Genomic DNA, 24,596 nt, shown 5'->3' on the forward strand with positions numbered 1-24,596 from the left:
GGCCTTCTCTCGGACGGAATGTGGCGGACAGCGTATTTGTCGTTGGGAATGGTTAGACAACATCGTGTTCATCAGACCTGAAGCTTCAAGAACCTCGAGAGCAATGGAACCTTCAAGCGTGCATTGGAGAGATGACGACAATGACGTCCTCGGTCTCTGGAGAATCACGACTGCACACCATTTTCTGAGGGGACATCCACCAGGTATAACGTTTCCTGGAAATGGGCAAGAAGAAGAAGGAAGCCCTTGACCAGGTCATCCGTCACCATTTCAGATGGGTTCCTGTAGCTACTATCTACCACCGGGAAGCGGCAAGAGAGATGGGTCTGCCACACAAAGCATGTATGTGCATATGTTCACGGTAACGAAATCCTTCCAAGATGTACTTCAAGTGCGAACGCAGCACAGCACAGCAAGCCAGCGTATTAGGAGCAAGGACAATTACGAGCTCTGTTGAAATCTTTCCAGACGACGACAACGACAACGACAACAGCACGCAGTCTTCGCCCACCAGCTTTCTCTGATTTCATCAGGGACGACAACTTACTTGACAGATTGCTGGCCCATATACCGGAAGTGGTCTTTTCTGGGACTGGCTAGGTAGCCAGCACCGTAATGTATTCGATACTTATACATGAAACATTATGCAGACCAGGATGTTGCCGGTCCAACGGAGAATACTTACAGCCAACTGCCAGTTCCCTTCCTCGTTGAATTTGATTTTCATATCAGAGACTGGCTCTGCTTATCCTCGATGTCGCTACTCGTAGTATGTCAGAACTTGGCGAGCTTTCAGTACCTCAGGAAGCCGGCCAATAGATACACCACTATAAATACCTGATCATATATTTGCGCCAGCCGAAGTTGCGCGTTCCTCTGTTCTGCACCCACCACCACCATTCTGACGACTTGGGCACACACTCATGGCCTATCGAAGGTTGCTCGTTTGGTGTCACCTCCTCCTGCCAGTCGACCAGACCAAAACCCGACCAAATTAAAATATCATCCACCATGGTGACAGTTGTTCCCGCAAGCGATCATCTGCGCGTCGATCGTTCGCTTAGACTTGTTCAGCGCCCCAGCCAGCATCCGCGTCACGCATGTTGGATGGTGGCTCAATCGAGGGAGCAAATTCGAGCGCGCAGTAACCGACGCCAGTGGCAGCAACAATGGTGCCAGCAATGATTCGCAAAACGTGTCCCTCAAGGATGATGCAGCCAACGAAGATGTAGACTGCGCACGGTTAGGATCTCCAGGAGAATGAATCGCGGGAAGGACTGACAGATGCCGCGACCGAGGAAGGAAAACAGAAAGCTGGCGTATTTGGGGAGATAGGGTGGGACTTGTGGCAATAGTTCGAGTCCGGCAACAGCTGCAGGTTCAGTCAGTCTCTTGCGACCACCGTTCTGATAAAGAGGACTCTTTCATACCCAGCCCGAAGATGATCACGTAGATACCCACGATGATACTTCGACTGTCGTAGGATTTAGTATCTGCACAAACAGGCCACAGGAGGACAAAACCGACAATCCAATTGGGAAGAACTGGCTAATTCCTGTTGCCGTCTTAGTACGAGTGCTTTGAGCGGTGCGCCTCTGATGGCGTTGGATTCATTTCGTACCTCCCAAGACCATAATCGCTCCCACGACTAGATTGACCAGCCGGCTACAGCCTAGAGTCAGCACAAGAATATCAAAAACAACCAGCAGCGGGCATGGCATAAACGCGGTGCGGACTCGAAACGTACAAGATGTTGGAGAAGTCCATGATGATGGTCCAAGCGCAACTTGAACAGGGCTCGGGAGACTGAGGATGCGCTCCGAAGGACAGAGAGAGGAAAGGGGGGACTGTGGTTTCGGAGAGGATAGATGGCGAAGGGGGATGTTTGAAAGGAACAAAGTTAGCAGAATCTAATAACTGCGCAGCGCAGGCAGAACACAACAAAGGGGAAGCTGCCCAGCTGTTCTCGAGAACGACGAAGCTGGCAAGCCCACACGTATGCCAAGCGTCCAAACCCAACCGAAATCCTTCGACTCAGTGGTCCGTAATCAACTTTATCCCCCATGGAGCAAGGAACTCGGATTCAATCAATATTTATTCAATGTGTTTGTTCAATGTGTTTGTTCAAGGAGCTCTTATGTTGCCCGCTTCTTCGAGTGGAAAGGCTCGTATCAAAATTCCAACGAGCTGCTCTCCGTTACTCCATGGCCTCCATCGATGATTTGTTTCTACTGATGTATGACCGGTTTTATCGTAAATCATTGGGGATCCCAATCATGGTCTGGTCTCTAAGACGGGTCCCATTTCCTGACCGAAATCTCTTGTAATCTGCCATGTGCCGCCGACGCTATGCTATGCTGGGGTATCAAAACATGCCAACCCGTGCTATGCGGAATACCTCACCAAGACTGCTGGACAAGTAACCTCAACCTGTACTCCGGTAGTCCCCCTATGCTCGCAATGTTGGTTTGGGCCTCTCGGCAACCGACATCAATCTTGAGCTAGTCGACTCTGATGCAGCGGCTACTTTGTTGGTGACAAGACTGAGTGAGATGCGAGGCTGAGCCTTAGGGACAGGCTTCGTAGGATCGGTAACAGATTCCAGATGAGTGCCCTTCTCCTCAGGGACATGACGGTTGGCCTTCGTCTTAGGATGCGTGTTCTCTTGAGCGGGGTTGTCCGATGATAATTCGGTGTCTTGAGTGCTTGGTGGTGTACCTGTACTTGGCGGGGAGAGTTCATTGTCTGGTTCACAGATTGCAACAGCCATATCTGCACGTCGCCTCGTGCTTTTGCGTCTATCTGCTCTTTTGGTTGCCCGAACAGGTTCTCCATCCTCGTCCAGGGATCTCTTTGAGCTCGAGCTGCGTTGAGACGAGGTCACAGAAGGACTTCGTGCACGGTATTTGTCACTGAGCTGGTCCAGATTGTTCTCCATGTCTCTCTTGCTCTTTTGCAGGAAGTCCTGGATGAACTCCGACGATAGTTCTGCCTTGCTGCTCCGGATCGCTCTAGTACTGAGGATAAGATGTGGCGAGGATGGAGAACCAGTAAGGCCGTTGCGAGAAGTGTCTTGAGGTCTGAGGAGGGGGCTGTTCTTGTGCCGTGGCATGGAGCCATCCCTGGTCCGGGCGGAGTCGTAGTGTGCTCGCGTGACCTCATCTCCGCCGTAGCAGATGTGAAGCGGCAGCACAGCAGCTGGGTCCCTCCGGTGCTCGTTCGTGTAAAGGATCGAATCCCTGTCAAAATTCTTGATGCGTGGGAGGTGCACCGTGACATCTTGATCGAAGACCTGACAGAAGGCTACCAATTCAGGTTCTCCACCATAGGTCCCGCTGCGTGACATGAGAGACAAATATTCCTCAAACGCGTCTTCTGGCTCTTGACGAGAAGCCAGTGTGGCAGAGCGGAGAGTCCGTCGTTGTTGCACGTCGTCCTTGTGGACATAATGTTCGAAAAGCGGGCGGGAGGTTCGCATGTGGTCAATGATGCTCGCACGTATCTCGGGGTGTTTTGCCGGCGTGCCGTAGAGTTGGTCAGAAAGCGATGCAAAGAGACAATTGCCTGAGATCGAGTCAGACTGACATAGACATGAGATGAAAAGGGGAGGATCACATACCGTCGCCTGCTATCTGCTTCTGGTACATACCCATCTTGTCCAGGCCGGGCCATACAGCCCTAGGCTTTCGAACCATGCTGGGAAGCTGCGTGGATGCATGGTCAGCCATGGTCGAGCCAGATCCATTGACCCAAGCATTTGGAAGAGAGAAAAGGGAACGAGAAGGAGGGATTGGGACGATCACAACGACATGACAGGGGCCTGCAAAACGAGGCAGCGTTGAAATCGACAGAGTGGTCGCCTGCTAGGGGCTTTCCTGATGATTTCAGAAACCACGTCAAAGCAGCAGTAACTAGGGGGATGGAAGCCATCTTTCCAGTTGCCCCCAAAAGGTGCACCTTGGGGCCTAGGAGAGGGGCCACGCTGGACGGAGGGCCGGCGCTGTTTGGCTGCGGCTTACCTTCTGAACTGGCAATGACCGCCGCCTAAGCTGCCCAGGCGGGTAAAGGGGCGCCTGTCTTCGGGCGGCGATGCTGCCTTGCGATAGGCGGACTGAAGGAGGGGCTAGGCAAGGAGGCCAAGTGTGACACCAGCTGATAAGGACCTGGTTATCGTAGGTTGACTGATGACGGAGCCGGTACCTGAGAAAGTAGCGGGGATGTCACGGTGCCCAAAGCTGCGTTCTCCGTATTTTGTTCCCTGCATCTGAAGGTCGGACGCCCTGTGAGTACTCTAGAGGTAGAGTCTAGGAGGAAGACGGCACAGGTATTAAAAAACAGGCTGAGCCGTAAGACAGACACGCCCTCTTCACCTTGGGGTCCTCAACCATTGTATTGTGTACCTTATTGTTGCGGCTGGTATAGTGCGGCAGAATTGGCCTATTCACGACTCATTCTATTGACTGGGCACCCAAACAACACGATCCGAACCACCGGGCCCTTGCCCTTGCTGCCTGCCTCTCCCTTCCTCCTGACCGACCAGTCACGATGGCCGAGAAAAAGATTGTTGTCGTAGGGTGGGCATAGGTGACTCAACTTTCTCACAGTGAATGCAGCCTAACACGCATGTAGAGCGGGTGTTGCTGGCCTGACCACAGCGCTCCTGCTGTCCCAGAATCCTCGATACAAAGTCACTATTGCTGCAAAGCACATGCCGGGAGATTATGACATCGAATATGCCTCGCCCTGGGCTGGCGCAAACTACATGCCGTGAGTTTTCGACTCACCTCCTTGCACAACTGTGACACTGCCACTGAAATATGTGAGACAAAAGCGTGTCGGCAAGGGGGACACCCGCGGAAGAGTGGGATAGGAACACCTGGCAGCCTCTTTTTGACTTGGCCAAGAACCATCCCGAGGCGGGGATTCACTTCCAGAGAACAGAAATCTACAACCGGAAAAAGGACGTCTCTTCGGCGACGGCGGCATGGTTTTCTGAGCTTGTCAGTCCCGATCCATGGTTCAGCACCCTCTTTGACGATGTGAGTCGCTCGCTGTACACTTCCCCTCCACCTAGACGAGACTGCTCATGCTCGGCTTTGTCAGTTTCGCCAAATCCCCAAGTCGGAGCTGCAGCCTGGGATCGATAACGCCACGTGTTTCACGTCAGTCTGTATCAACACTGCGATATACCTGCCCTGGCTCGTATCCCAATGTCTAAAGAATGGGGCCACGGTCAAGCGGGCGGTATTCAAACACATTGCAGATGCCGCCGCCCCTGGCATCCATCATTCAGGATGCGCTGCAGACCTAGTGGTCAACTGTACCGGGTTATCGGCGGCTAAACTCGGCGGCGTTCAGGACAAGACGGTCGTTCCTGCTCGAGGTCAGATTGTTGTTGTCAGGAACACGGCGCCCGCGATGTATGGAACGTCAGGGACAGATGACGGCCCGGATGAAGCCTGCTACATCATGACTCGGGCTGCTGGTGGCGGCACCATTCTGGGCGGTTGTTATCAAAAAGGTAACTGGGAGTCGCAGCCTGACCCGAACCTTGCAATCAGAATCATGAAGCGATGCGTCGCCATCTGCCCCGAATTGACCGGAGGTAAGGGCATCGAGCACCTCGACATAATTCGACATGGCGTGGGCCTCCGACCCGTGCGAGAAGGAGGAACCAGAATTGAGAAGGAGAAAATCAACGGTGTCTGGACAGTGCACAACTACGGTGCAGGTGGTAAGTGAAGGCCATGTTTGTTCCCTCTCCTTTTGGCATACCCATCCCCATAAGATGGCCAATCTTGTTCAATTGCAACTCAGCTTGCAAGTGGATTGAACACGTAGCTAATACCATACAGGCGCGGGCTATCAGTCGTCGTATGGTTGCTCCCAAGCAGCTGTAAAATTGGTCGACGAAGTTTTCGAGGACAAGGCCAGGTTATGATCATAGAGTAAAGTGGATCATAGCAGTGGAAGTAAGATAAGGCCGTGGCCGCGACCTCATTTCGGGACCATTTACCGGAGTCTCGATCTCTGGAGTGCGCAGTACCTCGTACAAATATATGATCTCGAAAGGTCCCATATCCATCTGGAGATTAATTGATCAACCTCAACGCGAATCTACCGACCTCTTTGGGCCATGGTTGCTTCCTGAGTGAAATTGCTACACAAGTTCGGAAACCCGCTTCTCCACGCAACATGACTGAAAGCGACCTGGCACCGGGGATGCGAGCTCTTGACGTCCTGTAACTTGACTCGCCGATCGAGAGATTGGCGACAAGGGGACAAGAGCGACGCCGCCGGAGGCTGAAAATGCTCCGATGGCGAGGCGCCACAGCCGCTAGCAACGAGAAGCTAGAAGATGGCGTCCGCAGGTGGCCCCCAATCCGGATTCCATCTCCTACCACCTGCCCAGCCTGTTGCATTTTCATTCTCACTGCATATTTCCGGCTTCCTGGGAATATGAAGTATCGATATTGCAGGGCTTCAAGGCCCTGGAATTATGCACCATGCGGGCAAGAGACCGGCAAGGACTGCAGTTGATAGTGATTACTGGTCAGAATATCCGAAATAGATCATCCGCTGTCTCGAAACAGGGTTGTCGGGTCTGAGACATGCGCTTGGAAAGGAAGCGATCAGATGCAGGAACCGGCCATCCACGACGCACCCATGAACCGGCTACCAGCTAGCCATAGTCCGCTGGTCAGGGATTGGAGGTTCATTTGACTTAAGAAGGGGACTTGGCTCGGGTACCTGGACGGTCCTTTCGAGCTATCAGAGTCCGTTGTAGTTGGCCAACATCAGAAAGCAAGGAATACTGCGTCAAGCAACTTTGCAGACACCAACCACACATGGTAAACGTCATCAAGACTGAAACCAAGCACCATTGTGCATTTTGGCCTTGAAAGCTGGCAGACAACCATTCGCAAGGTTGGAGGAACACCTGAGACGGACTCATTGTTATCCACGCTTTGGCGAGTCACCACGGGCGCAGTGCGATCAGAGGCTTGCTGTGTTGAGCAGGCTCGTGATTTGCCCGCTGTGGCTTTCTCCTGCCCCGCGCTCTCACAGCATTCTCGGGGGCTTTTTCTCGCTGCACAGACACGCTGACAGGAATAACTGCTGTGACTCGTGGCATGGCTTCGTACGCTTCCGGATGACGGTTGTACCTGTGCCTTAACGTCTGCCGTGTTCCTTGCATGTCAGCAAGACGTTCCCTGACCTCCTATCACCTTCCCGTCGCGTACACCCTTGCCATCGGGAGAAAAGAGACCTCGTATTCTGGCCGAAGGCATAAACTGTCGTCGAGCTGACAACGCACCGAGTTCCAAAGGGCCATCTGGCATAGCCTGGTCAGGTTTTGCCATGGGCAAGAGGCCATTGAGTGCTGGGTGCTGACGTCGAACTAGTCTGAACCAAAGCTGTGACAGAAAGGAGATCAGTTCTACGAGAAAAGCAGCTTCGAGCCCTGGCACTGGTCGGCACATGCGGCCACGAATGATTGGAGTAATATCCCCCGAATGATGGTGGTGACCAATGCGAGCTGCCAGATCTGTTGTGATGCCACTTCGTGCAGACGACGTTGATCTCTGATGGAGCTGCTTGGACTAACAAGCACTGTGATGCAAATGACCTTTTTCCCATGGTTGATCTGCACTCAGACATCGAAGACTAGTTGCAAGCGTAGAGGATCATCGTTTTTTTGCCTGGCAGGTGATGGGATGGGGTCGGTGAGGCGTGGAGGAAGCAGGTGGCTTGTTAAAGGGCGGGTGGCTACCTGTGAGAAAACGCGATACCCCTCTTCAGGTTCCTCCCTGCAACGGTGCGGCTGTTGGTTAAGGATGGATGGGCTTATTGTGGGCTCCGGGTCTCCCACGGGCGCCACGGGCGCCATGGGCATCATGAAGCTCCACCCCAGCCCGCATCGATCGCCTAACAGTTCTCAGTAACCCACCGGCCAAACGTCCACCAGGGCTTGCCCGCCGCCTGCAAGACTAAATACTCGTAGTCCGTAGCTTAAGCTGCCATTTCAAACTTGCTCTTCGCCTCCAGTTGTTTTTCTTTTTAGCACTTGCATGCCCCCTCAAGGGAGGTTGGTCCCCTACTGCGTGCTGCTGCCGCGCCCGCCACTCGCTCATCATTCGACATCATCGTCACCATTCGTCACTGACAGCCCATCCTCCAGACCAGCAGAGCAACCTGCGGCCCAGTTGCCTCGCTTCGGTCCTCTACCACGTTTTCCGTTCATTGTTCAAGCCACGCTCATTCCAAAGCTGCCCTGCACAGAGAGTTCTCCATTTCCGCTCTACGAATTATCACCCGCCCTATCTCAAACACCGTATCCGGCCCTCGAACCCTCGCGTGTCCACAGACGAACCGTCATTCTGCTTGTCTCGACTTGCTCAGAATCCATCACACTGCCGAGCTCTTCGAGGAAAAATAAAACATTGCGACCGCGACCGCGTGGCGCTGCCGCCCCTGTGACAATCCAAGTTGAAATAACAACATCACATTTCCGGAACCGCCTGTGCCACGGACGGTCGATTCTACCTTGTTCCTTATACTCGATTGAAATTTGTCTCGTGCGCCAGTGTGGTCGTCGTTGATGTCTCTCATCAGGGTTTGCAAACCTCCGCCTCGACTAAGCCCTGTCCCTTGACCGACCCTCCCCCTTCCACCAAGCCACCTGATCTGCAACTGCTGGGCTCAGCATGGGCTTTTGGCCATTCGGTGCAGGCAAAAAAGGCCGAACGACTCAAGGCGAAGATCAAGGACAACACTCACTGTTGGAGAAAACACGGACAGATCCTCGCACCAGAACAAATACAAGCTCGTCTCAAGACTTTGTACCCATGGGCAGCCAACGTGGACGAGACGAGAAGCCTCGAAGGCTTTCGAAACAGCGGCTTCCTTCTCATCCCGGAAGTGTCCCCCGTGCCTCCACGTTACCCATCAGCGTGCCCGGACCTGAGTCACTCGGCTACAAGAAGAGTTCCTACGGGGGAGGTGGCGGCTTTCAGAGTACTGATATTTATTCGCACAATCCGATGTCACAAACAAGCATCGGCCCCGAAGAGTTCACGGCACTGCCGCAGGCTCCCACGCTGCTAGCTAAGCGTCCAGGCTACGACCCGACACTTCATCGGAGAAAGTCGAGCAAAAGAAAGGCCGAGGACTATGCTCGTGAGAGGGAGGTGCGTGCCATGAGCTCGCCAATCCAAGTTCTGAAGCGGCCCACCACGTACTCCGGATCTGGACTGCTTCGCCGGGACACCAAACAGATTCCGGGTGATCTCAATAGGAGACTGCAACGACCGACGTCAGAAGTGTCTCTGCCGTTGCCGGAAACAATACAAGAGTCCGAGGATCTTTCCAATCAAGCTTCCTTCAAGATTGGGATCCTAGCAGCGTTGAGTCCCAGGCCCACGCTTACTTACGTGGCAAGCCCTCGACCTTCAGCCGGAAAGCAACCTGCAAGAGTGAAACCTTCAATCCAGCAGGCCATAGAAGAGGAGGACCCTGCGTCGAGAAAAAGGATAAATGAATTAGCAGACGAGCTTGATGCCGGAGGATTGAGAGAGTTGATGGACAGAGATCGAAGACGTAAGGAAAAGAAAAAGGAGGCCGACCGTGCTCGATTAGAGAGAAAGCTTCAACGCAAGGCCGATAGGCAGCGCGAGGAGGACATGCGGGGACGTCGACCTAATGATACCTCTGGTGACTTGACTGTCCCAGGGGATGAGGCTGCAAGAAGAGGTCGTGCGCTGTTCGGCAACGTTGGAGAAACATCGCACACTGCTGTTGCACGGGGGCCTCCAAGTCCTGCAAGCCAACCGGCTAATCCATTTGCTGATCCAGGAAGCTCACAAGCTAGGCCGGTTCAACACATTAGAAACCCATTTGAAGATGAGAAAGACATTGATCTCACGCAAGAATCATTCCTGCATGAGGGAGAAGGAGAAGAACCGCCGGTACCGGTCAGGTCGCCTCTCCGAACGGTTCCCGCTGCTCAAGCCCGGCCAGAGGAGAAATCATCTCTGGCAACCACGATCTCCCCTCCCATTTCTCCGGCACAAGGGCCCGTTGACCGCCAGAGCTTCTCTCAAACCAGCGGGCTTGCTCGTGAAATCACTCCAGACATTCCAGAATATGGATCGCTTGATCGACGCGCTTCGGACCAGAGCAACCGACAGCTCAGTTCTTGGACCAGCTTTTTCAGGCGTGGTGGGAGACGGAAAGCCAGTACTGTTGAACGTGGTCGAAGCACGCCGTCTGAGTTCTCGAACACGTCACGAGAATCGTTTGCTCGAAAGCAACAACCACCACCGGTGATGGTTCCCCGAAGCTTTCGAAGGTCCGACTCCTCTTCGGTTCCGCAAAGAACTATGTCTAAATTCCGCGAGGATCTGCCTGAACTTCCTATTTCTCCTCCAGATTCTCGCGTTCAATCTCCTGAAGTGATGGCCAGCCCACAAGCTGGTCAGGCATCCCGGCAACCGCGGCACTCACTGTCGGGGACTTTGGACAATCGAAGTCTTGCCACGAGCTCGAGTAATGCAGCGTTGGATCGAGGGGCGGCTGAAGGCCGCCAACCTCAAGGTATTGACATTGAAATGGGTGGTACCACCTCAGGACATGCTGTGTCCCAGTCCTTGGCGTCAGTTGACTCGGAAGGATCTTGGCTGTCAGGTAAGCCTCCAAAGAGGCTCTCAGGTGGTATGGGACACCCGCTTCGGCAAAGCCAGTCCTCAATTCCGCCCCAGTCCATTCCTGGCTCTTTCGAACCAGAGGACGACGACCTCGCAAACGACGAATATCTCAACAAGTTGTCCCCGGGCCCAAGTGGGCGGCGAGATTCGGTCGCTTCAGCGGGCCGCAGAGCGAGTAGCAACGTCATCGACCTCGAGCGGGAACGCCAGCAAAGCCCCGTTCCCGACCTTCCTCCCATTTCCGCCGCTCAAGGTGCAGATGAGAGATGGCATGCTGGAGTAGCACGACAAGCCACCGTGGTCCGGCAACCCAATCGAGCGAGGTCGAAGGAAGGGCTGTTGAAAGAGACGGGCAAGGATGACTTGAGCGCATCTCGAAGAGCTAGCTCGGACGTGGAGGAAGAGGGCGAACCTGCCGGAACGGAACTACAAGAACAAGAACCCACGCTCCTACGCGCCAGAAGTGTGGACTATAAAGGCCATGCGAAGCATATCAGTGCCGGGAGCGCCCGACTGCTCGACATTCGGCGATCTTCAACCCAATCAGAAAGTGCACCGCGAAGTGCCAGCCTTTCGCAGACTGTACCACCAGCCCAGCAGGAACAGCCCACATTACCATCGAAAGAGTGACAAGGCTGTGCCGAAGCCACCGACGACTATTCTTTTTTTCCCTATGTCCATTTTCTATGTTTGACCCACGGAAGCAAAAAGGCCCAGTGCCGCCGCGGGGACAACCGTCGGGACGGTTGGTCAGATCACTCCTACGACATTCATGATGCAAAATATTGATACCCCAGATCGCTCTTTTAACATTTGTCTTTTTTTTTCCTACCTTGGGGGACATAAGCCACTCGCCTCTTCTATGATGGATTTTGAATTGGATTACAATTAGCGGGAGGAGAGAGTCTGGTTTGAGGGTGAGGGGGATGGATATATAGCTGAATGAAGCAATTGATTTGCGAAGGAGAGGTAGTCCGTGGCGGCCGCGCCCACGATGGAGCCGAATCCTGGTTGATTTGGCATCTTTGGCATCTTTGGCCATTTCTGTGCTCGGTCTACATGTACACCTGTACACAGCGAGGGGTTTTGTGAAGGACAAAAGGACACCAGGGGAGGGGGCAGACAAATAACGCAATATTCCGGACTCGGAAACAGCTCGGGACTGATACCTAACACGCTATATCCGGAATCCGGATTAACCAATGCTCCGTCAGGCTTACCGTAAGAGTCGATGCCGTCATGCTCTGTGATTGTCATCTCGTCACGTGAAACAAATTATGACGTCAACATGGGCCAATGCGGGCAGGAATCTCGCTGCTCCTGGCACTTTTAGTACTTTGTTACCTTCCCCAAAATTCAAATACTGTGAAGCTGCAGCAAAACGTGTCCGGTTGGATTTCTAATCGCGTCATCTTTTCACTCAGTCTTCGTCTATCCACCACCCACCGTCCCTTACCCCCCCTTATCTCAATTCACCATTCACCATTCACCGTCCAGCCCAGCCCGTTGCACCCCTCCATCCATCCCCCTTCAGCCTCACAAGCTCCTTCGTTGCGCCAGAGTTACCCTCTATATAATAACCTTCACGCTGGCCGCCTCAATCCGTTCCTCCTTCTCCCCCCCCATCATCACAACACTTCAACGCCTTCTACTCACAACAACACCCAGAGCCACACTTCGAACCAGAACAACTTCGTTGATCCGGTCTTTCTCAACCACCCATCCGACGCAGTTTTCGCAGTCGCCATCCAAAATGGTCGTCCACAACCTTGCAGAGTATGTAGCCTACCATCAAGCCAAGCTGCGCGAGGAGCAGCAGGCTCGTAGTGCTCCCAAACCTGCTAAAAAGTACGGTGTTAACCCCATCCACAGCAAATCCTCCTTCAACACGTCGGTCGTGGAGGCTCCTGCCGACCGGCTGGTCGTCCTCGACTGCTTCGCCACCTGGTGCGGCCCCTGCAAAGTCATCGCGCCCGAGGTCGCCAAGTTCTCCGAGTCGGCTGAATTCAAGGAAAAGGTCGACTTTTACAAGGTCGACGTCGACGAAGTCCCCGATGTCGCCCAGGAACTCGGCGTGCGCGCCATGCCCACGTTCATGATCTTCAAGAACGGCCAGAAGGTCGCCGAGGTCGTGGGCGCCGACAAACGAGCCCTCGAGGCCGCCATCAAGAAGAATTTGTAAATCTTCCTTGACTACACCCTCACCTGAAAACGCGGGTTTTTCCTTCACCTCGACAAATTGTCGACCGCGGGTCGATTTGTCAGCCACACATACGTCCCTCAAATCGGCTATAACAAATGACCGAGAGTCCAGAGGGAATCCACGGAAGAAGATGTCTTGAGACAAAATGAAAAAAGTCCACGGTACACGGTACTACGAAGGTAGTAGAGGTGGCCGCAGCGAAACGGTGTTGCACTATTTCGCATTAAACAGAGCCCAATAAAGAAATGTCTGTCATTTGCACTTTCCACGTGTGTCATTTCTTTTTAAGACGTTGTCGTTGTCCTCCCCCTTGGTGTGTGGAGCCAGTTGGACATGAATTGCAATCAATCTTCATGACAGTTTTCCTCTGTCGAACTCGTCGGTTGACCGAATGATACTGCCGGGATCGCAAGGTTGAACAAGGTTAGGTGACTGCAGAAGTTGCTCCTCACAAGCCCAATCAATACCCATCGGCTTCCCAAAATGTCACATCCGACCCGCCAACTTTGATGTGCAGCCTCGTTATGTCTCTCTCTCTCACTTACACACTGGCGAAGACCCAACCACTCACTCTCTGTTGTTGTTTTTTCTTAGTCTCCCTGGACTAATCCATACCGCTGCTATTGTTGTTGCACGGATGACAGACACACTGGACCAACCGGAAACCCACGTAAAGCCCCCAACCCCTTCTTTTGCATCTCTGGCCTTGTGTTGAGGAAGAGAGCAAAGAGGAAGCAGGAGAGGGAGAGGCACAGAGAGGGAGAGGGAGCTCTCCGCGCCCTTTTTCCCAACGGGCGAGTACCCCCCCCCCCCCCCTTCTCGGCCGTTTTATTTTCCTTCGGCGCCATGCTTTTCTTCGGACGATTTTCGTATCCGGCCGGTCGCCGACGCCGTCGGGTAGCTGTCATTTCCGCGCCCCGGTGAGCCACGGTCACGGTAAGGGTCAGGGTCAGGCCAGGCCGGGGAGAGAGGGAAGGGGTGGGTTGGGCCGGGCGGGTGTGCAAGCATATATCGTTTGTGCTTGTTTGTGTTTTATACTCGACTCCTCGCGCACAATGAATTTTACTTAGAGCGTGTGGAACGGAGCGCCCAAGGGGGGTGATAGAAGAAGAAGATGGAAAGGAAAGCTTGAGGATCTATCTACTACTGTACCCCCAGTACCTCCAATACCTTCCTCTATACTCGGGTAGCCCGCCGCGCATGTATGCTTGTTGGGGACAGGTCAAAAGATGTATAGAGAAAAAGAAGAAAGGCAACGACGATCGCTTCACTAACGTTCGCGGAACATGGAAGGGTGGAATGCTCTACTGTCTATACATATTTCACACTGACAACAAAACAAGCCATTCTGATCCGGGTGGAATGACTGTTCCCCTTTCGTGTTCCGTTGTGTTCTGTATATGTGTGTCTACGTATGCCCTGACCTTCATATGTGCGACTCGATACTGTGCCTGTACTAGATAGAACATCCTGGCCCTTCTGGTAGTCCAAACTATTTGTACAGTGATGATGATATGTACACTCATGAAGTGCAGTCGTGATACTCGTGCTTCGTCAATAAAGAGAAAGAGAGAGTGGCCCGTCGTCGGCAAATCGATACTGGGTCGTTGAATCGCGCAGAGAAATCAATATAGGTGCCGCCCGGTGAAATCCAATGGCCACGGTTGCCCAGATGTCTCAACACTGTATCCAAGACTCTGGCAAGAATCAAACAGCAGTTCCGCATTTTTTACACCTGAAACTTTGGCCCTTGTCGGTCATCGTCGCTTTGAACGTCGTGCCTCCACACTTTGTGCATTTTAGATCGCTGTCGCTGCCCACACTGCTCCGCCTCCGGGACCGGGGTTTGCGATTCTTGTTCTCCGCCGTCGACGCTCCACGCTTGTCATCACCCATACTCCCGCCAGGACTGGGATCACGTTCGGAACCAGTAAGTTCGCTGGACAACTGGCTTATGTAGCTGGCAGCGCGAGAGAGAGGGTTGCCGTCCGGCCCAATCAAACCCGGCGTCCGGGGCATATGCTTGGCCATGGGTAATAATGTGCTCTTCATATCCCACGCGAGGTATGATTGCTGGTCCACCAAGAACAGCGGATCGTTCGGGCTGTGTGGGAGATCACCTGGCGTGGGATTTGAGGGTAAAGGCTTTAGAGATATCTGTGGCGACAGCAACTCCTGGTCTGGAGTCTTTTGGTTGGCCGAATGGAAACTGCCGGGCGATTCGGCGAGCGGCGACTGCACCGTGATCGAGGGACCGTTCTGGATCTGATGTAAAGGCGAATGATACTCGGGGGATTTGGGGGAGGTGATAGTGTCTTTACGTGGAGGTGCCGATCTGTGAAGTGAAAGACGATGGCCCAGGATCTTCCTAGGCGAGGCGCTGCGGGACCGCTCATTGTTCGCCAGCTGGCCCCGGATTTCCAGCATGCTTGTCGAAGCATTGTTGTTGGCAATATCGTTGGGACTCACAGAATTCCTCCAGCTCAGGATGCGGTCCGTTGACTGCGTCTTCGGATTCATAACCAGTGAGTTCCGGTGGCTGGACGAATTCACCGAATTGCGAGTGGCCACAGAGCCGCTCCGACCAAGCATTTTCCTGGAGAAATTAGAGCTGGCGTCCCACGACTCGTGTCGGCGTTTCTGGAAAGCACAGTCTTGCCGGAAGACCTTGATTTGTCCAGTGTAGTCCGCCGTGACAATTATCTGGCCGCCTGGGTGCGAATGACGAGATAAATACGCGGGTGTCTCGGGAGCACGACGCGGAGATTCCGACAGCCTCGTTTCGTCCCTGATATGTTTGTCATCTGAGTGGTTGCTGTTGTTTGTGGGCGCCCGAGAGGAAATGACAGAGTCTGCACGACTGATCAACGTCACTGGCGGCGGGTTGCAGAGGTCGTACAGAGGATCTCCCGACTGTGCCAGCAGGCGTCTTGTCCGTTCGGGTGCCATGATTGCGGTGGTGACGATGGCGGAGTGGGCCTCAAACACTTCCATCGGGCGTTTGTCGTTCTCGGGCCGCTCATTGACAGATGTTGGCCAGATGTACACCTTACGGTCTTCACTCCCGCAGATTACATATTTTCCATCGTCGCTGAACGAGGCATGTATTTGGCTGCAGGAATTCTCGTTGCCACGGAACTTGACCTCCAGGGTCCTATCCTTTAAGTTGTACATTCGCACCCGCGAGTCGTTGCTGGTGATCAGGAGTTTCACATCGGGCTGACCACCTTCCCGCGGCAATGAGATGGTATCGATCCCCGTGATTTTGCTCCCTTTGGCATTTTTGCCCCGGGCTGACCGGACATGGATTTGCGAGTGCGCCTTGAGACCTTCGGTGTCGTATAGGATGCACAAACCATTCAAGCAGCCGGCGATGGCGGTCTTTCCATCCGGCGTAAAGGCGACGGCAGTGACCATGTCGGAGACCTGCGTCCAGTACGCGACGTTCTTGTCCGGGATACTCCACAGCCGAATCTTGGAATCCAGAGAGCCCGCCAGGAAGAATCGATCATCCCGAGGATGAAATTGGATCGACGTGACGAAGTCGTTGTGTTTGAACGCACACAAGCATTCTACCCGGCTTACGTGGTACAGCCTCACGGTCTTATCCATGGAAGAAGACAGCAGAAAGTTGTTCTTGCTCCAGCTGAGGTCCAGGATACTCGACGTGTGGCCATCATATTCGCGTATGAGCTTACTCTTGAAGACGGGTGCGTTGAGTTTGACCTTTTCCCCATCGTTGTCGGTCTCTGCAAGTTTCTCCTCCATTTCTCGGTCGTCGGTGGATGATATGACCTCCCACACCCTCAACTTTCTATCCTGCCCGGCAGCAGCGAGATATCTTCCATCTTTTGAGAATTCCATGGCCCATATGGCATTGCTCGCCGAGTTCCTCGGGGGCGGCGGCGCGACATCGTCCGGGGTGTCGTTGATGCTGTGGATCTTCGAGTCTATCTCGGGTTTGCGACTTTTGGATGGCGGCGTCCCCAAGAGGATCTGGGCCAGGAACAACCTGTCGAAATCCTTCTGCTTCCTATATTGGGCCTTGACCTTGATGTATCGTGGCGGCGCAGGGAACTTGGGTATGAAGCCGACGGGCTGGGAAAAGACTTCGGCCTCGACGCCGGCAGGTCGAAACTCGGAACCGACCTCTGAAGCATTGTCGTCGTGAAGGTCAAAGGAGTCCCGCTTCTTGTTACCCATGATTCGACTGAGGAAGGAGACACCTTTTCTGGAGAGACATTGGCAATTAGTACACCGCAGGGACTCAACTTTTCAGCGCCGAGGCCGGGGAGCAGCAGATGGCCGAGAGCACATGGAAACAAGGTGCTTATCCATCCATCGAGAACAGAGACAGGTGGAGAGACCAGAGGGTGGTGTGCGCCCGGTGGTCCAGGCTTTTCTATCCATAGGGACTTACTTCTTCTCCTTGCCCGAGTTGCTACTATCAACCCGTCGCAACGAAACGGGTTCGGCTTTCAGACTGCCCGAGTCGGAATAACCGGAGTCTGCATAAGGCGGTTTGGAAGGCACACCGCCTTGCGAAGAGGCAGGCAATTTGCTCTGCGACTGGGTCCTCTCGAGGATTTGCTAGAGGTTATGAGTGAGCCAAGCGTCATGAGCCAAGTGGGTATTTGTATGTTATACGATACCCTGGAGATGGGATCTAGGACGGGCTCAGAGCCAGGCTGGGGCTCCGATGAGCCCACGGTCAGGACAGGAGACATGTTGCCTGCTGTGCTGGCCGTTCCTGGGGTCAGGCCGTAATTGTAATCGCGACGAAGACTGTTGGCAGCATCCGGGACTGAGAAAGCGGGCGAGCACAGTCAGCACAGAGATTGGGCAGTTCTTGGGGGGGACGAAGAGGAGGAAGACGAGGTTGGCGGGCCGAAGATTAAATTCGGTAACCACACTTTGCTGATTGGAACATCACATAATGACATACTGCTGTGGGAAGGAGGAAGAAGCTGTTGTTCGATGTGCTGCTGAGCATTGGAGCTGGCCACCGGCACCTCGCTGCTGGGAGGTGGAGGGCAAATGTTTGGAGCGCATGATGACAAAGACGCCGTCGTCTCTGGCTGTTGGCGGTTTGCGTCACTGTCACTCGTGGCTGCCAGGCAGTAGTTTCCTATTGCTACAATGCCCGCAGCCACCATCTGGGCCATTGTTGAGCCTCACGAGTCACCGTCACCGTCACAGTCACAGTCACGAAGAATACAGATCGTGGATAGAACTCCCCAAGGCAACAAGAAAAGATTGCCTGCCAGGCGAGCCCCAGCCCGTCGGTGAGCGTGCATGGGGCCTGAAGGACACGCTCCTCATCTACTTTCCGTATCCCGTATCTGACTTATGCATCCAGATTCCAGATAGACAAGAAGAACCGGTGAAAACCCTCAGCTAGCCTCGTTGGGTACTTGTCGAACCATTCCCTGCTTGAATCATCCCTCCCTGCAGCTGAGCTCATCATCTGCCCATGCCCCCAATTGGTCCTCTACAGCTCCACGATTTTTACCTACACACTCGCGCCTTTTACTGTTTTGGTCGTGGTACAGGTTGCAAAAAACATGTACTGGTTGGGGCCACATTTGGCACAGAGAGAGAGACAGAAAAAGTCGGCAGCAAAAAGAGACAATGTTTGCCGACACACTTATGCATAAATTATGTATGCCTTCACAACACCAAATGCCCGGGTATCACGAGAGAAATGGCAGAGCCCGAGTGCCCAGAGGCCCCGCTTAACGCGTAAAGACCAATGCGAATACGAAGGCGCTCGTATACATGTCCATTTGACTTCTCAACTATTCCCGACCAACGTCGCACATGTGCTCCCTGACATCCTGGACTACCCCAGCCCGCGCCCAATATCCTTCGTGCCCAGTCCAATCATTATGCTCACATGTTTCATTGCTCCTGGCTTGCGATTCTGCCCAAGTAGCCCAAAAGGAATGCCTTATTTTCAGCGCCTGTTTGTCGCTTTTCGCCCGCGGGACGCCCTGTTCCTGGCCCACTCACGATCGAGGTCATGCTCCCCACACGGGACGTCCGAGTGGAAATGGGCTCAATCCCAGACAGCGGCATCTCGCCATTGGCATTGAGGATTTGACTAGTCGTCAAAGGCGACACTATGCCCGAACTGGGCTGCAAAGTGGTTGCACCAGCTGCAGCTGCAGTGTCCAATCCTCCTCCACCAAAGAGAGAAAGTAATGTTTGTTTTTGCGCCTCTGTTTGGGAAGGCTTCCGGCTCGGCGTCGATTGTTCACCACTATCCACCTTGGCAGTCGAAATCAGCTGTTGATTTGGAGCCTCACTTGTAGCGGTGAGCCCACCAGCTATAGCTGCTTCAATGGTTTGCGGCCGACGAAGAATCTGAGGCTGAAACGGTTTTGCTTGCTCCTTAGGCAATGCCCTTTCCTTCGCTGCACGCCTTGGTGTTGACTTGGCACCTCTTGGAGACCGCGGTGCCTGGGAGCGAGATTCTTCCGACCGTGTCAATATCTTGACCGGTGCTGGTTGATTGGGATCGTATAGGGTCCTGTTGGCAGGGACTGGGTTGCGGCCCATCTCGTTCGCCCCATGCCGCGTCGCCCGAGAGACGACTTCAAATTCGGGTTGATTCAAGGGACCACTGATAGTAGCAGCCGTTTCACCCTCTCTTGGAGACGGACGCTTAACCTCGGCTGCCTTTCGTGATGCGTCTTTGCCACCCTTCCCCAACAGCGAGAGCAGATTGTCCTTGTTCACCTTCGACTTCTGAGAAGAGGTGGAAGGAGCTGTCGCTGCGAGCTCCACCGGTGGTTGACGTGGGGTGATTGAGCTCTCCCTTGGTTTCGGTGGGGACGGTTGAGTGAAAAGCTGAAGAAGGGATGTCTGCTGTGCGCTTTGAGGTCGTCGAGAAGGCAGTAGAGAGGGAACCTGGCTTTCAACCCCTGCATTTGCGGTTGATTGTGCGGGCGCATTCAGAGACCAAGGAGCCGAACCTTGGCCGATGCCTCGGATAGTCTGATCGGCCGGTATGTTCTGTCTTTGCACTGGCGGGGCCTGCAATGCCTCGACCCGGCTCTGAACATTCGTGGCTGGCGTCTCAAAATGCGTTGACGGCTGGATAGGTGGGCTCTTTGCTCCTCTGAAAACATCGAGTAACGCTTTCGTGTGATTTGTCAGCTTAGGCAACGCGCTGGCTGGAGGTATGGTTGCCTGTTCGCGCCGCAACGCGCCTTCAGGAGCAAACAATGGATCGGTGGTCCTTTGGAATGGTGTGACTCGTGGGACGTTATGGGTGGGATAAGCCGCCGCAGCCGCGGCGATGGTTGAATCGTTTGGTCTTTGCTGAGATGCCTGTGCAGAAGGCAACGTCTGGTCTTGGAACTGCGGCGGGAATGGTGCTGGGGGCTGGGCTTGATCAATCCGTGGCTGCCGCACATGTGAGATATGTGGCGACCGTTGGACCTCAGGCGGCAAGGAGATCTGTTCCAGGGGAGTCCGGGGTACGGCAGCGGACTGACCCTGTAGGTCCCCTCGCAGAAGAGCCAGAAGCGCGTTCGACTTCTCAGTGTCGACCTGCGGCATATGACTTGGTGGCAACGTCGCGGGAGGCGGCACAGCTTGTCCTCCAATCTGGAGCAGCTCCTTGAGATGTAAACTTGGGTCGACCGCAGTAGAATCAGAGACTTCGGGCAGATCGCTGATAGCCGACGGTAGGAGCTCTCCGCGGAGTGCGCCAACATCGTTTTCTTCATCCTCAGTAGTCACCTCCTCGGGCACCATGGGGGGTGCTGCAAGGTGCGAGCTGTATCGGTTTTCTTTCTTTCGTTGCTGAGCTATCCATTTCTTGAGTGGGTTCAGGAAGGGTGCCACCATATAAAATTTGTTTGCGCTGATTGATGCACGGTCGGTACCGCTGCCTTCATGCTGGCGATGATTATTCTTTTTCAAGGTGGGCAAATCTGTCAGCTTATACCATGCGATCTTGCTGATCTCCTTTCGTGTCCTGGGTTCAAAATGCGCGTCTCGGGGCACCCCTCGGAAAACATATAGTCTCATGTGTTGTTCTCTCATCGTGACTTCGATATATTTCATGTCCTTCTCATCCTTGACGAGTCCGGCCTCACGGACGTCGAAACCGGTCTCCTCGTAGACCTCCCGCACCGCACAATCGAGATCATTCTCATCCTTGTTAATCTTCCCACGAGGGAAGCTCCAATGTGCGCTCTTTTTCCAACCTTTCACAAGGACGACCTCGTCCATCGACTCATTCAGCAAAATGGCCCCTCGAACGGGGACGCGGGATTTGTACGCGAGGAACTCCGCGTAAGCGGTGGTATGGTGCTGAGCAGACCATTGGGAGAAAAGCGGACAGTGTTGGAAGATGCGTAGACTGAAGGCACGTAGAGAAAGGGAAGGGAGAGAAGGATCAAGGGGTCGAATGAAGTCTTCGTAGAACCATTGCGCCTCCTCGACTTGGAAGCAGATGCGCTCTACGGACTCAAGCTCCTCCGGCGGTAGATTGATGATGAATCGGACACAGAGGTCATCCAGCCCTAGGGAAAGTAGAGCGTCAGCATATGGGCAAACATCACGCCAAATTGAGGAGTCTCACAATCCTCCAGCTGCATCTCTTGAGTTTGTTGCTTGATGAGAATATCTGCTCATCTCCACTGCTCTGGAGATTCTAGGGAGGATAGGAATCACGAGTCCAGGACTAACTGGCTGCAGGATCTCCAGCCTCACGTCCAGATGCTGGTGACCGAGTTGCGCGGATGGGCGTCTAGCCAGTTCAGGTTCTGAGGGGTATGGTAATACGTTTCCGGTTACTGAGAGACACCGCGTGCTGAGAAGAAGAGTCCACGTCTCGGAGACCGGTGGCGGTGCAGAATGTCTGTGGCTGGTGATTCTCGCACAGCCACTAAATGACGACTCAGATGACGTTGGCGCGCATACAGGCGCAGAGAGAGTGTCTGGGAGATCCAGCGCGTAGAATCCCGTTTGACAGCAATCCGAATGCCAATCAATTACTGCAAGCCACACCGGCTTCTGACAGCAACTTGTTCTTGCGACTCATCTTGGCTTTGTTTGGCAAGTCTAGATTTGCTGTGACATAAAGCCCCGGACATCATTAGTTGGTCTTTGTGGCCTTTTAAGCCCTTTCTCAGCCCACCACCTTCTTCTTCCCCTACACTTCCCCTAATTGTCCTCCCTCTCTCTCCTTCACATCTCAACTACAGCATTACAAAGATGACATCGTACGCAGCAAAGTTAGTGGCCAAGAGGCTGTTCAAGGAGAATTCGTCCAATAAAGACGGTCGTGAGGTATGGATCTCGAACCCGATAGCCTTGTTTCCTCCTAACACGATACAGGATCCCTACTTTGAGACGATACCCGCGACCAGGCTAGGAGGACTGTACAAAACCACAAAGAAGCGACGAAGGGCCCTCCCGCCAGGGTTGACCGCAGAAGAGGAGAAAATCCTGACTAAAGCAAAAAGAAGAGCCTACCGCGTCGACCTTTGTCTGGGAAGCTTCTTGGGCACAAGAATCGGCTGGGGAGCGGTCATTGGCTTAATCCCAGGGTAAGCTAAGGGCTCTTGCGTGGGACGTGTATTCATCGAGACTGACTTCTCTCACAGCATTGGCGATTGCCTCGACCTCTTCCTCGCCCTGTTGGTCTACCGCACCTGCTGCTCTGTCGAACCCGAACTACCCTCGTCCGTCAAAATGCGAATGCAAATGAATGTCCTCATTGACTTTGCGATCGGGCTGGTTCCTTTCATCGGTGACATTGCGGATGCGGCATACAAGTGCAACACCCGAAACGTGGTATTGCTGGAGAAGGAGTTGCGTTCGCGTGGCCAGAAGAGAATTAAGGGTACTCCGCAGGCCAACGTTGCAGACCCCAGTCTTCCAGACGAGTTCGACTACCAGAATGACGAGGGCATATTGAACGCCCAGAACGGTCCTCCCCCCAGATACACCTCGCGACGAGAATCTAGAAGATCCCATCGAGAGAGGCAACGAGACATCGAAGCAGCGGAAGGCATACCTCCTCCGATGCCTGCTCGTACCCGTTGAGCTGGCGAGTAGTGACGGTGAGCCGTGCTCTACCCCGACATGACATTGGACCTGGAGTTGGCTATAGAGCGACAGCAAATTTTGAGCGTTCCTTTTCCTCATCAGACGATCCGGAGGAAGAAACAGGGTAATGAAGACCGACGGAAATCGTCGACTTCCAAGATTTGGAGGGATTTCAGGTGCTAATATCCTGCTTCACTCTCGCACATCCATAGCAAAGAACATTGTTTTCCTCTGAGCTCTGTGGATTCGTTATTGTTGGCATACCACAGACCGGGCAAGCGTTCGCCTCGTGGTCAGTGGCTTTGACTTGGAGTTTGCCTGCTGTTCGCACCACGTTTGCCATTATACCAGGGTATTTCACGCCCTGTCCGCTGATGTAGTTGCTGAGGAGCTCGTCAATCGAGGTGCTGCGAATCGTAGCCGCCTGTCGATTGGCATCATGATCTCCCGGCTCAGTCAGCAAGGGATTCGGCAAAGCTTGTGTGTAAATTCGAAGCTCATCCATGAACAGGTCACGGGCGGGATAATTAAAGTTGACCCCGTATATAGTTGGTCCATCAGCGATGGTTGGAGGGACTGACCCACCTCTACCTTTCGCAACATCTGCAAGTGTGAGAGCTGCCAAACGACTATCTGAGTGGCCCCAGAGCACAGCCTCGCAACCTTGTCGTTTTGCGACTGAGACCAGCAACCTTCGTAAAAGAATGGGTATCAAGTCTGCTCGTGCAGTCACGGACGTGGTAGAGGAGAGCATTCGGCGTAAAAACTCGTCATCTGGTTCGCCTTCCTGGCGATTGATCCCAAGATGGGTGAGGTCCCGCTCAATTCTCTGATCTAGCCGAAAGACGTCATGGAGACAGAGGACTGGGAGGAAAGTATGCAAAGGAAACCGGCTATTAATCATCTGATAGTCCTTCTCGATAAGTGCCTGTTTTTCTTTGTCAGGGAGCACGACACGGGCGATGATGAGGTCGTAGGCAGTTCTGTGGCGTTTCTCCATCTGCTTGTGTAGTTGCGCGTCAAGCACTTGCAACAGAACAAGAGAAGAGACACCGCCGGAAAGCGGGAGAAGTAACCGGCGCTTCTGATCCCCCGCAAGGTTTTTGAATGCGTAGGACTCCATACGTTTGAGAATTTTGGCGTTGACATATCGGACGAAACATGTAGCACATAGGCGCCGGTTTCTGATTTTCAAACTGGCGTCACGCTCCTGACAGTCGACACAGACGTCGCCCTTGAGGTTCGTTGGCATTGCGCCAAGTGTAATAGTTGAGTTCGGAAAACTAACCACAGGACGTTTGACTGTTAGTGAGCAGTAAATATCTGTGTTGGACTTTTTCTTAAACGTTGCTTGGGGAAAGTTTTGGGATGGGATCGATCTGGAGTTGCGCCGCTTTTAGGCACCCCGCAAACAAGATCTCACTCAGTGACTCCATTATCACCGAGTGACGTTGCTTGTTTCCTTTCTCTTTCTGCGACCATAATGCGACCGCAATGACAAGGTCAGAGCTATTTCACACCACAAATCTATGTGAATTGCAGCCAATAGCAAGGATCATATCAAACCCTGGCACTCAGCCTTGAGCGTTGCATGCAGTGTTTGTAAGAAGGACCAATCG

At 53.6% G+C, this 24,596-nt stretch overlaps 9 protein-coding genes across 9 annotated transcripts; 4 read left to right on the forward strand and 5 right to left on the reverse strand.

Moving 5' to 3' along the window:
* Window positions 1-1,060: 1,060 nt before the first annotated feature.
* Window positions 1,061-1,767, reverse strand: AYL99_02271 (hypothetical protein; the record flags this gene model as incomplete). Its single annotated transcript, XM_018833787.1, has 6 exons — window positions 1,061-1,233; window positions 1,283-1,372; window positions 1,431-1,474; window positions 1,528-1,555; window positions 1,622-1,665; window positions 1,748-1,767. The coding sequence occupies 6 exons, from the start codon at window positions 1,765-1,767 to the stop codon at window positions 1,061-1,063; spliced, it is 399 nt and encodes a 132-aa protein (XP_018696411.1).
* Window positions 1,768-2,449: 682 nt separating this feature from the next.
* Window positions 2,450-3,728, reverse strand: AYL99_02272 (hypothetical protein; the record flags this gene model as incomplete). The annotated part of the gene is made up of 2 exons (XM_018833788.1): window positions 2,450-3,564; window positions 3,620-3,728. 2 exons carry the CDS (start codon window positions 3,726-3,728, stop codon window positions 2,450-2,452), a joined length of 1,224 nt encoding a protein of 407 aa, XP_018696412.1.
* An 817-nt stretch (window positions 3,729-4,545) lies between these two features.
* AYL99_02273 (hypothetical protein) lies at window positions 4,546-5,941 on the forward strand (the record flags this gene model as incomplete). Its single annotated transcript, XM_018833789.1, has 5 exons — window positions 4,546-4,574; window positions 4,630-4,767; window positions 4,832-5,039; window positions 5,104-5,734; window positions 5,856-5,941. 5 exons carry the CDS (start codon window positions 4,546-4,548, stop codon window positions 5,939-5,941), a joined length of 1,092 nt encoding a protein of 363 aa, XP_018696413.1.
* Window positions 5,942-8,708: 2,767 nt separating this feature from the next.
* AYL99_02274 (hypothetical protein) lies at window positions 8,709-11,336 on the forward strand (the record flags this gene model as incomplete). Its single annotated transcript, XM_018833790.1, has 1 exon — window positions 8,709-11,336. The coding sequence occupies one exon, from the start codon at window positions 8,709-8,711 to the stop codon at window positions 11,334-11,336; it is 2,628 nt and encodes an 875-aa protein (XP_018696414.1).
* Window positions 11,337-12,459: 1,123 nt separating this feature from the next.
* AYL99_02275 (thioredoxin) lies at window positions 12,460-12,888 on the forward strand (the record flags this gene model as incomplete). The annotated part of the gene is made up of 1 exon (XM_018833791.1): window positions 12,460-12,888. One exon carries the CDS (start codon window positions 12,460-12,462, stop codon window positions 12,886-12,888), a length of 429 nt encoding a protein of 142 aa, XP_018696415.1.
* A 1,728-nt stretch (window positions 12,889-14,616) lies between these two features.
* On the reverse strand, window positions 14,617-18,074 carry AYL99_02276 (hypothetical protein; the record flags this gene model as incomplete). The annotated part of the gene is made up of 4 exons (XM_018833792.1): window positions 14,617-17,140; window positions 17,330-17,499; window positions 17,562-17,713; window positions 17,855-18,074. The coding sequence occupies 4 exons, from the start codon at window positions 18,072-18,074 to the stop codon at window positions 14,617-14,619; spliced, it is 3,066 nt and encodes a 1,021-aa protein (XP_018696416.1).
* Window positions 18,075-18,810: 736 nt separating this feature from the next.
* Window positions 18,811-21,521, reverse strand: AYL99_02277 (hypothetical protein; the record flags this gene model as incomplete). Its single annotated transcript, XM_018833793.1, has 2 exons — window positions 18,811-21,446; window positions 21,506-21,521. 2 exons carry the CDS (start codon window positions 21,519-21,521, stop codon window positions 18,811-18,813), a joined length of 2,652 nt encoding a protein of 883 aa, XP_018696417.1.
* Window positions 21,522-22,140: 619 nt separating this feature from the next.
* AYL99_02278 (hypothetical protein) lies at window positions 22,141-22,974 on the forward strand (the record flags this gene model as incomplete). The annotated part of the gene is made up of 3 exons (XM_018833794.1): window positions 22,141-22,215; window positions 22,264-22,475; window positions 22,533-22,974. 3 exons carry the CDS (start codon window positions 22,141-22,143, stop codon window positions 22,972-22,974), a joined length of 729 nt encoding a protein of 242 aa, XP_018696418.1.
* Window positions 22,975-23,149: 175 nt separating this feature from the next.
* Window positions 23,150-24,229, reverse strand: AYL99_02279 (hypothetical protein; the record flags this gene model as incomplete). The annotated part of the gene is made up of 1 exon (XM_018833795.1): window positions 23,150-24,229. One exon carries the CDS (start codon window positions 24,227-24,229, stop codon window positions 23,150-23,152), a length of 1,080 nt encoding a protein of 359 aa, XP_018696419.1.
* Window positions 24,230-24,596: the final 367 nt, after the last annotated feature.

The sequence above is a fragment of the Fonsecaea erecta genome (assembly GCF_001651985.1).
Source record: "Fonsecaea erecta strain CBS 125763 chromosome Unknown Scaff2, whole genome shotgun sequence".
NCBI classification, from domain to species: domain Eukaryota; kingdom Fungi; phylum Ascomycota; class Eurotiomycetes; order Chaetothyriales; family Herpotrichiellaceae; genus Fonsecaea; species Fonsecaea erecta.